The following is a 14,006-nucleotide window of genomic DNA, read 5'->3' as shown; positions in this document are numbered from 1 at the left end:
GTGGCTCCTTACATAGGTCTTTCTGTACAGATGCTGGTGACTGCAAAATTGTTTCTCAAGCTTATCAAATAATGGGTCCTTACAACTATAAGATGAAGGGAGTTCCCTGGTGGTCCAATGGTTAGGACTCTGCACTTTCACTACTGAGGGTGCAGGTTCAATCCCTGGTCAGGGAAGTAAGATCCCACAAACCGCCCATGAGCCCCAAAAAACAAAAACAAAAACTATAAGATGAAGAAGAGAAAATTCAAAGTATCAGCGTGTTCATCTTGAACCTGCATTCCAGAGTCGAAAGAAAACGTACCCAACCCCATTATCATTAGTAAGTTTCTTCTGTTTTGTTTTTGTTTTCATCAGTAAGTTCTATTCAACCACTGGACTTGGATTCTGTATACAAGCAGTGCAGGTCTCCCTGCGCTTTTACTGGTCGGGTACCTTCGTTTGGGTTTGGCAGGGGATGGAGTCTACTTACTTCTGTCCCTCTTCTCCCTCCCCTTGACCCTGTCATCTCTGAAGTCCCTCTCTCTGTCCCAGTCACCTTCTGGCCACACCCTAGTTGATTCTTTTTCCTGCCACCTCTTCTCCCGGCCCCTGTCATGGTCCCGATCCCTCGTCCTGGAGTCCCAGTGTCTTTCTCGGGATCGAGATCGCTCCCTTCTCTCCCTCTTTCCCTCTCGAAACTGGTCGCTTTTAACAACTGGCAGATTAATGGGTTTTCGGAAAGGCCGATCCCGCCCCCCAAATCTCAGCTGCCCAGATTCCTTTTTCCCCCCCAGGCCTCCTCCAAGTCGCCGAGGAATCCACCCTTTGAGAGTCCTTTCCAGTTCATAGTCCACAAATATCTCGTGTTGGTCAATAACCAGGCCATCGGCGTCCCGGTAAGCTTTGAGCAGAGAACGCTCCTCTTTGTATTCGATGAAGGCGTAGCCCTTCGAAAAGCCCGTGACCAAGTCCCTCACCAGCCGAAGCCGCCGGATGTCCCCATAGCGGGAAAATACTTCCTTTAACTTCTCCTCTTTGGTCTGCAGGTTTAGTCTCGCCACAAACAGGGTGAGGAGGGGGTCTCCTGTGGCGCCTTTGTTGGGGGCATATCGTGCCAGCATCGCCCTCCAGACAGCTCGATCATGTGGGTCCTCGTCGGTGCCATCAATGCTGCCAGCTTTAAGCGGGTCATACTCCCTGGCGATGGGCATCCAATCGTTCATGTTCTAAGGAGAAGCACGGCAAGCGTTTATGCAGCATCTACTGTGAGCTACGCATTCAATCCTTCCAACAACCCCATGAAGTAGATACTGCTTTTCGCCCCTTCTTCCAACAGGGAAGGAAGAGGGTTTTTCAGACGCTGTGGCCTCCCAGCTAGAAGGCAGGGGAGACAGTATCAGAGCCAGGCAGTGGGGCTCCAGAAGGCTCGCACGCACTCCTCCACCAACCCTCCCCGGAAGGAGCAGAGGGCAACGTGCCTGAGTTTGCTGCATACGTGTATCATCCAGCTTAGCCACGGCAGGGCGCACACGAACTGTTATAACGTGGCAACACGGATCAAAATCCAGAATCAAAACCCAGGCTCACCTTTCAGAGACTTTAAAATGGTCAGAGGGAAACCAGCCTGGGAACTTCTGTGGAAAAGGGCATCTTAAAAAACTCTTTATGGGAGTTCCCTGGCGGTCCAGGGGTTAGGACTCGGCACTTTCACTGCCGGGCCCCGGGTTCAGTCCCTGGTTGGGGAACTAGGATCCTGCAAGCCACACGGCTCGGCCAAATATATATATATAAATAATGATAATAATAACATTAATAAAAATTAAAAACTCTTTACTACCAAGAGTTTCAAACACATACCAGTGTAGACAATGGCATAACCTTCCATGAATTTCTCACCCGGCTCCAACCATGACCAACACCTGGCCTGTCTTATTTCATCTGTGCTCCCCACATTCCCGCTCCCAGATTTTTTTTCTTTAATTTTTAAATATTTATTTATTTAGGCTGCACTGGGTCTTTAGTTACGGCACGCAGGATCTTCGTTTCGTTATGCAGGATCCTTAGTTGCAGCATGCGGGACTTCTTAGTTGCGGCATGTGGGATCTAGTTCCCCGACCAAGGATTGAACCCGGGCCCTCTGCATTGGGAGTGCGGTGTCTTACCCACTGGACCACCAGGGGAGTCCCTCCCAGATTATTCTGATAAGGACTTTTTAAAAAAACAAAACTACATGGGAAAATGGTGCTCTGAATGCAACCTTTTGCATCTGTCAGTAAACAGGGAGCAAAGCCAAAATGACAGTGACCCAGACGCAGGCTCTTTAGTTCAAAAGGAAGATGGGGGACTTCCCTGGTGGCACAGTGGTTAGGAATCCACCTGCCAATGCAGGGGACACAGGTTCGATCCCTGGTCCAGGAAGATCCCACATACCACAGGGCGGCCAAGCCTGCATGCCATAACACTGAGCCCACGCACTCTAGGGCCTGCGTGCTGCAACTACTGAGCCCGCGTGCTGCAACTACTGAAGCCTGCGTGCCTAGAGCCCGTGCTCCACAACAAGAGACGCCACTGCAATGAGAGGCCCACGCACTGCAACGAAGAGTGGCCCCCACTCGTCGCAACTAGAGAAAGCATGTGTGCAGCAACGAAGGCCCAATGCAGCCAAAAAATATATATAAATAAATAAAAAGAAACTTTATATAAAAAAAAAAAGGAAGATGGGATTTCTTCCTACTTCCCTAGCTCATAATCCATTTATGCTTTGGAGCTTGAGAACTGATTGCAATGGTAATTTTAGTTCAGCAAGCACACTGCAACTGTCATTCATTCCGATAGAAGATCTATGTTTGTTTGAAAGAGGGTGGGTAAGTTTAAGTCTGACACATGATAATTGATTCATGTGAATTTGCTGGAATAATTCGGTGCTTGCCAACATTTCAGACCCTGCTGGTAATCATGTGACTACCTCTGTAAAGCTTTAGAGCCAAGGCTGAAATATGTTCCTTAAAAACCAGGGCTCTGTCAAATATATCTGGTGATCTTCATTCCTAACAGCATCTTTCCATGATATTTATTAAAATGGTACCTATAGTTCCCCCCCCCCCTCAAATTTTCCTCAAGGATCTTTTTTGGTTTTGCTCTTCAGTTTATGGGTTATGTAGGGGGAGTGATCACAGTGGAATTTCTTTTCCCAGTAAAAAAGTAAGACACCTACAGAATAAAACCCGAAGTCAATGAACTCAAGAATTCTGACTCTCACTTAGCCTCTCCTCATATTCCATTGCAGAACCTATTCTCCCCAGGACTGCTCCTCATTCCTTGAACGTGCCCTAATCCCCCAGCTCTGTGTCTTTCCTGGTGCAATTTCCTCTGCTGGGAATATTCCCTTCCTTTCCACCTCCCACATCTCCACTTGTGGAAATTCTACTGGTCCTTCAAGTCCAGCTTCCAGCCTCTTCCCCGTGAAGCAAATCCGTTGGTCCCACAGCTCACGGTACCTCTTCTGTCATACTGATCACGTTTTGCCCAACACACAATAAACACTCTTCACAATAAACACTCTTCAACCCAGTGTCTCCAGATCCTAGGACACTTCCTGATAAATGCTGGGGAACTGAACCAACTCCAAACAAAATTCACTGAACTTATTTTGGTCCAAATCAGACAAAAAGGACCACTTCATTGAAAACTGAAAGGCAGGGACTTCCCTGGTGGCACAGTGGTTAAGAATCCGCCTGCCAATGCAGGGGACACGGGTTTGATCCCTGGTCCAGGAAGATCCCACATGCCGCAGAGCAACTAAGCCCGTACGCCACAACTACGGAGCCTGAGCTCTAGAGCCCACGAGCCACAACTACTGAAGCCCATGTGCCTAGAGCCCGTGCTCCGCAACAAGAGAAGCCACCGCAATGAGAAGCCCGTGCACCGCAGCAATGAAGAGCAGCCCCCACTCGCCCAACTAGAGAAAGCCCGCACGCAGCAACGAAGACCCAATGCAGCCAACGAATTAATTAATTATTTTAAAAAAGAAAGAAAGAAAATTGAGAGGCAGGACATTACACCATCTGCCACCAAATTGTAAAAGGAGGACATATATGCGTCTCATCATTAACAAGCAACTTTGGAGAAGACACCTCTCTGGTATCCTTATCAGTAAAAGGATGATAAACAACTAGAACAAGGGAAGGAGCACGAGAAGAGTGAGACACTTTTGGTCCGGTCTGGGCTCTGCCTCTAACTCACTTTGTGTCTTTTGTCTATTATGGCTGTAATTGCTCCACATGGGGTAAAAAAAGAGAGAGAGATCACTGTGTTGTTTGGATCTCAGCTCTGGTATTCTCTAAATGGACCTAAAATTCTTAAGATTCTAATCGCAAGGTTGCAGGAAAAACAAACAAACAAAAAAGAGACCATAATATAGTTAACCTGTATTGAACACTTAGGAGGTGCCAGGCACTGTGCTAAGCACTTAACTCCCCTCACCTCTCAACAACACCGGGACACACCCACTTCTATTATTGCCATTTCAGATGCCAAAGGTGAGATGCAAAAAGATTGTCTTTTGTCCCAAATCACAGAAGTAGCCCAGAGGGGGAGTTAGAACCAAGGGCTTTTATTGACTCCAGAGCTTGAGCTCTTAACTCTTTCCTTAGATAGCTGTCATAAAATATAAAGCTTGAAATGGGGATAGGAAAAAGCAGGCCACGTCTGGGTATCTGAGGCTGAGAGCCCCCTCGCAGGCAAGTGGGAAAGGAACCCGTCCCCATTCCACAGGAAAAGGTCACAAAGAACCACCAAATAAAGCTGACATTGCTGTACACAGTCAGAGCTCCTGTTCAAAGCTTTAAGAGTTCCTCAAATTAAACTCTGGAAAAAAATTACAAAGGGATAAAAGATGAGTTTCCGGTTTTCTCCCTCACCTGCATGCTCCTATCAATACTCAATACCAAGAGAAGAGCGGGCTTCACAGCTTCTCGTTAATCTTTCTAGGTGTATTTCCTCCGTTGCAACATTGCATTGAGATTTTCTACCACGATCTCTCTGGATGTTTAGATTCTCGTCATTACTTCATAAACGGAGATGGGATGTGAGAGATGAATCGTCGGGGGTGGAGGTGAGTGGGGCAATGAACTATTAAAGACAGAAGTGTGGAAAGTGAAAACGCACTGGATTGGGAGTCAGAACACCCAGGTGTGAGACCTAGTGTTAGCTTCGGCAAAATTTAAACCACCTGTTAAATGCTGCTAAGTGCCTCTTCACCGCGTTTTTTTGTGAAGATGAGAAAAGGTAGTGTCTTTGAAAGCGCTAATTATAAATTATTATACAAATAAAAGCTATTCTTGGGCTTCCCTGGTGGCGCAGTGGCTGGGAGTCCGTCTGCCGATGCAGGGGATGCGGGTTTGTGCCCCCGTCCGGGAAGCTCCCACATGCCGCAGAGCGGCTGGGCTCGTGAGCCATGGCCGCTGAGCCTGCGCGTCCGGAGCCTGTGCTCCGCAACGGGAGAGGCCACGGCAGTGAGAGGCCCGCGTACCACGAAAAAAAAAAAAAAAAAAAAAGCTATTCTTAAGCAAACAAGCAAAGCACTCGTCCCCAGGCTGAGCCTGCAGAACGGAACAACCGGCGCTTCCCACCAGGTGGGAAGCAAACTGAAGGCTGGCGCCCAGAGCCGTCCGAGCACGCGCAGTGAGGCCGTGGACGCTAACGCGGAAGTCTCCGTGAATAAGTCTATACTTCCGATCCGCCCCCCGCCCCGCAGCGCCTCCGTCTCGGCCGCCGGCCCTCAGGGCTGCCTTCCCCAGCCCGTCACCATCTGAGAGGGCACAGGACGGAAGGGGCCATCCTACCAACCCAGCTGTCGACCCCGCTCCCCGCAACACAACCCCAAACGGTCCCCCTTTGCCCGCTTTCAACATGGCGGCCCACGCACGCGCCTACATACCGTCCAGGCCGAATTCCCTCGTCCTTCTCGCCAGGGTGGGCCCTACTCCCACCAAACCGCTCCCGCTCACCTCAGCAAGGATCGGGCTTCCTTTCCCACAGGGCCAGGTGCCGAGCTCGAAGCGACGGAAGATTCTTCCTCCTTGACTGACAGGACCTTTACATCAGAAGTAGCAGATTCGTCACGGGCCCCGTTTCCGTTTTTGCTTTTATTTTAACAAATTTAATCACATGCCTTGAGCATCGACTGCATATTGTCTCCGAAGAGAATGAACTTTCTGTTTCTGTAAAAATTTTCACGAAGACAGAAACTGCTAAATTGAACAAAAGTTGAAAGACGATCGAATGTGCAGCTAGTTGTCTGGGAGCCGCTGGATTTCTCTCCGTAGCGAGGAGGTGTTTCAGCGCAATGCGAGTTTTGGTTCTTAGGCTCGCTTTGAGAATTTGATTAATATTGTGGGGTTTTTTTACTCAGAAAATGCGTATGCCGGTTCACAAGGAAACTTTGTACGTATGTTTTGCCAGAGTTTTTCTAACCCGTAAATTTAACACGTTCGCTTTCCACACAAGCAAAACAGTTCTTCACAGTTTGGAGAGTTTACTTAAGAATCGCGTGGAAGCTGGTTTAAATGCCGTTTCCTGGGCCCCGCAGGGAATCAGTGAATTCAGAACCGCTGAATGAACCTCAAAATGACTCTTTGAGGACCCCTGCCTTTAGAGTCACGGTTAAGAAGCCCAGATTTAAAACCTAAGCGTGGGAGGGAGAGGGGAGAACCGTGTGGTCAGTAAATCTGTGTAGAACGGGTAGATGTATGCATTCAGATTATGCTGTGTTTCTTTTTTGTTAGGTCAAAATATTCGGGTAGATTACGACTTGTGGTACAACTTGAAATGTCTTGAGACAGTTGTGCTTTTCATGATGAGTCTCGTGATTTCTTCAGCCACTCATTTTCTGATTAATTCTTACAAGTGGGTCATTTCTGCGAACAGCTGATCTCATTTTGATTCCAGTCCTATTCTTAGAAGGTAAGCCAATGACCAGCTACTAAGGATGTATTACTGCTACCTAGTTTTTATCAAATCTTTATTATGTAGGTGAAGCATAGGTTCTGAATATCTATAGCTTTCTTTAAAGTACGTTCTCTTGAAATATATTAATAAAATGTATTGAGTAAAAAAGTGAGCAATATCTATAGTTTAAAATTTCATATTTAGGACTTCCCTGGTGGCGCAGTGGTTAAGAATCCACCTGCCAGTGCAGGGGACACTGGTTCGATCCCTGGTCCAGGAAGATCCCACATGCCGCAGAGCAACTAAGCCCATGCACCACAACTACGGAGCCTGCACTCTAGAGCCCGCGAGTCACAATTACTGAGCCCGTGAGCCACAACTACTGAAGCCTGGGCGCCTAGAGCCTGTGCTCCGCAACAAGAGACGCCACTGTTTGAAGCCCACGCACCGCAACTAAGAGTAGCCCCCCTCACGGCAACTAGAGAAAGCCCGCGCTCAACAACGAAGACCCAGTGCAGCCAAAAATAAATAAACATATTAAAAAATTAATTAATTAATTAAATTTTAAAAAGAAATATTGTGGTCCCAGTATCTCTGCTCTGCTGGCTTACCAACGGAAGGCTTCTGGGAAAAGTGCATCCACAGCACGAATGCTGCTGCAGAGTCTGAAGGTGCTGCAGACATCTTTTAATATGCTTGGTGGCCTCTTGAAGGGTCATCTGACAGGCATCTCCACGGCTGCCACATCTATATAAGTTTAATTATATACAAAATTACTTATATAACAAAATACTTTATAAACCAAGCAGAAGATCTGAAGGGCAACGTGAGCAACCCTACTAGAGATCTCTATAGAAGTTTCATATTAATACAATCTTTTTTTCCTTTTTCCAGTTTTATTGACATACAGCACTATATGAGTTTAAGGTGACTTACATACATCATGATATGATTACCACAGTAAGTTTAGTGAGCATCTGTCATCTCGTAAGGATACAAAATAAAAGAAATAGAAAAAAAATTTTTTTCCCATACAGCAGTGTTAAAAAGATATATATCATATCATACATTACATCCCTAGTACTAATTTATAACTGGAAATAAGTACCTTTTGACTGCTTCCGTCCAATTCCCCCACCCCCAGGCCTCACCTCTGGGAACCACAAATCTGATCTCTTTTTCTATGTGTTTGTTTGTTTGTTTGTTTTGAAGTATAACTGACCTACAACACTATGTTAGCTCCTGGTGCACAATATTATGATTTGATATTTCTGTACATTTCAAACTGATCACCACCACACTAATACCATCTTAAAACAAACATTTAAAAAAACAAACAAACAAACATTTAGCATCACCTGCCAGACACTGGGCTAAGCTCACTTCACTCTCTCAACAACTCATTGCAGAGTGTATTGTTACCTTCCTGGGTGGAACAGAGCTGGCCTGGAGAGTATGGTGGAGGACATTAGTCCCTTGGCTGTAGTCTCCTTTAATGCTTCCCTCACCCACCTACACCACCTCCCCACACACACACCCCACCCTCCCACTCATCACCCTGAATAAACATTTCACCTAAGTTTTAAAAAAAAAAAAGTGTGCTGTTATGCAAACACCGACTGAAAACAAGTGCTCTGGGCACCACCCTTCCTGCAACCAAATTCTTTTCTAAAGACTTTCAGCTCCTAGAGCTGAAGTCACTGATCCAGGATTGCAGGCATTTAAGCCAAAAGAGAACAGGAAGAAAGACATACTGAATGTACCACTCAGGAAATTAATGGTGCCACCAGTATTCAGAAGAGCATGAGACCTCCTCTGCTTGATGTACCAAAATAGGACCACCAGATATTTGCTAATGGAACTTTCCTGTGGGTGGAATTAACCCCCAAACACTTATGGTTCCATTTTTATGAAGCATGACCCACCCACTACTTTTGTTTCCCACGTCATGTTTTCCTTTGCTTAACAGTGAGTTGGGCGATACCTTACTTTATGCTCTTTTTTTTTTTTTTTTTTTGCGGTACCCGGGCCTCTCACTGCTGTGGCCTCTCCCGTTGTGGAGCACAGGCTCCGGACGCGCAGGCTCAGCGGCCATGGCTCACGGGCCCAGCCGCTCCGCGGCATGTGGGATCTTCCCGGACCGGGGCACAAACCCGTGTCCCCTGCATCGGCTGGCGGACTCTCAACCACTGCGCCACCAGGGAAGCCCCACTTGGACTTTTTAAAAAGCTTTGTGGTAGACATATTCTATGTGTGTTACTGATCCAGCTTTTCATATCTTGTACCCAAATAATCATATGAACTTGGGGAGTTTCTCATACTTCATATTCTGGAGATAAAGTAGTTTATAATAGGCATAGTAATAATAATAGCCAACACGTATTGAGCACTTACCATGTGCCAGACGCTGTTCTAAAGCACTTCACGGCAGTCTTATAAAGTGGCTTCTATCCTTACCCCCATTTGATAGCTGGGAAGACTGAGCCCCAGAGAAGTAATTTCCTTGCCTAAGATCACACAGCTTGCAAGTGACAGAGCCAATCAAGATTTGAACAGTTGTGGTCTGGTCTAGAATCCACCTTGAACACTGTGGTAGCACTCATACTTTTTCAAATTTCAGGGTGCATGTGCATCAGAATTACCTAGAGGGCTTGTTAAAACACAGACTGGGGCTTCCCTGGTGGTGCAGTGGTTGAGAGTCCGCCTGCCAATGCAGGGGACACGGGTTCGTGCCCTGGTCCGGGAAGATCCCACATGCCGCGGAGCGGCTGGGCCCGTGAGCCATGGCCGCTGAGCCTGCGCGTCCAGAGCCTGTGCTCTGCAACGGGAGAGGCCACAGCAGTGAGAGGCCCGCGTACCGCAAAAAAAAAAACAACAAAAAAAAACAGATTGCTGGGGCCCACCCCTAAAGTTTCTGATTCAGTGGGTCAAGAATTTGCATTTCTGAAAAGTTTCCAGGTGATGCTGATGCTGCTGGTCTCGGAAACACACTTTAAGAACCTCTGCTGGGTGAAAAAAGAAACCGGCCCCAAATGGAATCACTTGTGCTAAGCCCTTAATATATAACTTCAATTTCAGCCTCTCCCAGGGGTGGAATTTTAAACCAATCAATCTGGAATTTCCTGATCATCCCTAGTGAGGTAATCTGCTTGATGGGCTCCCCACCTTCACCCCCAAGGGAAGGCGACCTTACCTGAAATAATCCTTTCTTTTGTTTATGACTTCCTTGTCTTATCCCCCTTTTCTGCCTTTAAAAACCTTCCATTTGTACAGCTCCTCTGAAGCTCTTTTCTACTTGCTAGATGAGATGCTGCCCAATTCATGAATTGTCAAATAAAGCCAAGGAGATCTTCAAATATACTCAGTTGAATTTTTTTTTTTAATATTTATTTAGGGGCTTCCCTAATGCAGTGGTTAAGAATCTGCCTGCCAATGCAGGGGACAATGCAGGGGCTCAGGTTCGAGCCCTGTTCTGGGGAGATCCCACATGCCGCGAACCACCTAAACCCATGCACCACAACTACTGAGCCTGCACTCTAGAGCCCACAAGCCACAACTACTGAGCCCGCGCCCCTAGAGCCCATGCTCCTTAACAAGAGGAGCCACCGCAATGAGAAGCCTGAGCACCGCAAGGAAGAGCAGCCCCGCTCGCCGCAACTAGAGAAAGCCCACGCGCAGCAACAAAGACCCAGTGCAGACAAAACTAAAATAAATAAATTTAAAATATTTATTTATTATTTTTTTTAATTTAGTCTGCTCCAGGTCTTAGTTGTGGCTCACGGGATCTTCATTGTGGCATGCGGGATCTTTAGTTGCGGCATGCAGACTTCTTACTTGCGGCATGCATGCGGGATCTAGTTCCCTGACCAGGGATCGAATCCAGGCCCCCTGCACTGGGAGCATGGAGTCTTACCCACTGGACCACCAGGGAAGTCCCGAATTTTGTTTTTTAACAGCTGTAATTCAGAATTGTTTTCATAATTTCCCAACGGAGAGAGAAGGGTCATGATTATCTACCAACAGATTGTCCAGTTCTATGAGGGATCTAAGAGTTAAGATCATTAACACTTGATAATAACAACCAGTGTCCATTGATGCTTATGATGTGCTGGACACTGGATGAGGCACTTTTCACAAATTATCTCGTCTAATCCTCACACCAGTTTTGGGGAATACTTTTATTTTTCCAAGTTGACTGTAGGAAATGGGGATTTGGAGATTAGAGAATTTGATCAAATTTATGTACCAGGAAGTAACAATTGTGAAGTTCAAGTCAAAACTATTTAACTCCACAGCCCTGTTGGCTACTACTTTACAGCCCTGGCACATAGTAGGTGCTCAGTAAATAAGTTGTCAAATGAATGAACAAAAGAATCTTTTTTTTTAATATCAAAATCCTAGTTACTCAATGGAAGACACTTTGACTTTTTTAAAGTGCGATTTACCAGGTTTCACTGTGTAACCAAGAAGGAAGGAAGATATGGTGCCGTAGAGGATCAATTTCTAGAGAAATTTCAAGGCAGAAGGAACTTTTGAAAAGGACAGTGGTGCAGAAGAGATTCATACCAGCAGTGGTGGCTGGGGATCCTGATGGTAAAAAATAAATGCAGCAACATTAAATTCTTTCTGATAAGCATTGCTCTGCGAAGGCTACATTCCGACAATGTTCGGTGGTTTTTAGTCTATTCACAGAGTTGTGCAACCATCACCACAATCTAATTTTAGAACATTTTCATCACCCCAAAAAGAAGCCCTGTCTGCATTAGCATGTACTCCCCCTCCCCCTCCCCCAGCTCTAGACAACCACTAATCTACTTTCTATCTCTATGGATTTGCTGTTGTGCACATTTCATATAAATGGAATCATACAATAGGTGGCCTTTGTGGCTGGCTTCTTTCACTCAGTAAAATGTTTTCAAGATTCATCCACATTGTAGCATCTGTCAGTGCTTCATTCCTTATCTCCTTACCAGCACTTTATTGAGGTATAATTTACCTAAAGGAAATACACAGTGTTAAGCATACAGTTCCGCAATATTTCACCTATGTATGTACTCATGTGACCTTCACCAAGATCAAGATGTAGCACATTTTCATCACCCCATAGAGTTTCCTCACATGTTAAAAGAAGGAAAACTGGTAAAGTACACATAAGATAAAATTTATTTTACAACCTTAACCATTTTTAAGTGTACAGTTCAGTAGTGTTAAGTACATTCATATTGTTGTGCAACCAAACTCCAAAACTTTTTCACCCTACAGAACTGATACTCTATACCCACTAAACAACAACCCTCCATTCCCCCCTCCCCCCAGCCCCTCGCAACCACCATTCTACTTTCTGTTTCTATGAGTTTGTACACTAGATACCTCATATAAGTGAAATCATATAGTATTTATCTTTTGGTGACTGGCTTAATTTCACTTAGCATAATGTTCTCAAGGTTCATTGATGTTGTGGCATGTGTCAGAATTTCCTTCCTTTTTAAGGCTGATTAATATTCCATTGTATGTATACACCACATTTTTTTTATCCATTCATCTGTGGATGGACATTTGGGTAACTTCCACCTTTTGGCTATTGTGAATAATGCTACTATGAACATGAGTGTGCAAATATCTCTTTGACACCCTGCTTTCAATTCTTTTGGATATGTACCCCAAAGTGGTATTGCTGGATCATATGATAATTCTATTTTTCATTTTTATTTTTTTCTTCTTATTATTATTTTTTTATACAGCAGGTTCTTATTAGTCATCCATTTTATACACATCAGTGTATCCATGTCAATCCCAATCGCCCAATTCATCACACCACCCCCACCCCCACGCCGCTTTCCCCCCCGGTGTCCATACGTTTGTTCTCTACGTCTGTGTCTCAATTTCTGCTCCGCAGGGACTTCCCTGGCAGTCCAGTGGTTAAGACTCTGCACTTCCACTGCAGGGGACGCAGGTTTGATCCCTGGTTGGGAAACTAAGATCCCACATGCCGTAAAGTGTGGCGAAAAAGAAAAAGAAATGCAATTGATATTTTATATTGATCTTGTATGCTGCAACCTTGAGCTCATTTATTAGCTCTAGTAGTTTTTCTGTGGATTCTGTAGCCTGTTAATATGGTGGGTTACATAGATTGATTTTTTTTAGTATTTATTTATTTATTTTTGGCTGCATCGGGTCTTGGTTGCAGCTGCGGGATTTTTTTTTTTTTTTTTTTTTTTAATGGCTGTGTTGGGTCTTCGTTGCTGTGCGCGGGCTTTCTCTAGTTGCGGTGAGCAGAGGCTACTCTTCGTCGCAGTGTGTGGGCTTCTCATTTCGGTGGCTTCTCTTGTTGCGGAGCACGGGCTCTAGGCACGCAGGCTTCAGTAGTTGTGGCTCGCGGGCTCAGTAGTTGTGGCTCATGGGCTCTAGAGCGCAGGCTCAGTAGTTGTGGCTTAGTTGCTCCGCGGCATATGGGATCTTCCCCGACCAGGGCTCAAACCCGTGTCTCCTGCATTGGCAGGCGGATTCTTAACCACTGCGCCACCAAGGACGTCCCTAATTTATTTAGTTTTTACTTTTTTGGCTGCATCGGGTCTTAGTTGTGGCACATGGGATCTTCGCTGAGGCATGCGGGAGCTTTTGTTGCAGTGCACAGGCTTCTCTCTAGTTGTGGTGTGCGGGTTTTCTCTCTCTAGTTGTGGTGCTCCGGCTCCAGAGCGCGTGAGCTCTGTAGTTTCCGGCACGCGGGCTCTCTCGTTGAGGCGCGTGAGCCCAATAGTTGTGGCGCGCGGGCTCAGTTCCCCGACCAGAAATCGAACCCACGTCCCCTGCATTGGAAGGTGGATTCTTGACCACTGGACCACCGGGGAAGTCCCAAAAGATAATTTTACTTAAGTCAAACTGAGGATTATAACCCAAGAGACCGACTCTCAGAAGCTCTGAGAACTGTTCTACCTATTAGAAGTCAAAGACACAGTCATAAGCCTTTTTGAGACAAAGGATCATACATCAAAATGACATACAGACATTTTACATAAACTTCACCAAAGATACAGAGTCCAGGTAAGCAAGCAATTAAGTCACCATGACTCCCTACA

General features: G+C 45.8%; 1 protein-coding gene and 1 long non-coding RNA gene across 3 annotated transcripts; one reads left to right on the top strand and one right to left on the bottom strand.

Annotated features, from left to right (window-relative positions):
* Positions 1-323: 323 nt before the first annotated feature.
* SNRNP35 (small nuclear ribonucleoprotein U11/U12 subunit 35) lies at positions 324-6,136 on the bottom strand. Of its 2 annotated transcripts, none has more exons than XM_060121638.1 (2): positions 5,991-6,136; positions 324-1,208 (listed from the first exon to the last, which is right to left on the bottom strand). In XM_060121638.1, the coding sequence occupies exon 2, from the start codon at positions 1,203-1,205 to the stop codon at positions 465-467; it is 741 nt and encodes a 246-aa protein (XP_059977621.1). In that variant the 5' UTR covers positions 1,206-1,208; positions 5,991-6,136; the 3' UTR covers positions 324-464. The 2 variants fall into 2 exon arrangements, with proteins under 2 accessions (XP_059977621.1, XP_059977623.1); XM_060121640.1 differs by having other exon boundaries at positions 5,921-6,077.
* On the top strand, positions 5,690-7,458 carry LOC132504334 (uncharacterized). Its single transcript, XR_009534854.1, has 3 exons — positions 5,690-6,426; positions 6,768-6,945; positions 7,135-7,458. It is a non-coding gene; the product is annotated as an uncharacterized LOC132504334 (long non-coding RNA).
* The last annotated feature ends 6,548 nt before the right edge of the window (positions 7,459-14,006 follow it).

Source organism: Lagenorhynchus albirostris, chromosome 14 (genome assembly GCF_949774975.1).
Source record: "Lagenorhynchus albirostris chromosome 14, mLagAlb1.1, whole genome shotgun sequence".
In the NCBI taxonomy this organism is placed as follows: Eukaryota; Metazoa; Chordata; class Mammalia; order Artiodactyla; family Delphinidae; genus Lagenorhynchus; species Lagenorhynchus albirostris.
The sequence above is the reverse complement of the archived record's forward strand: the minus strand, read 5'-3'. Positions and strand labels throughout refer to the sequence as shown.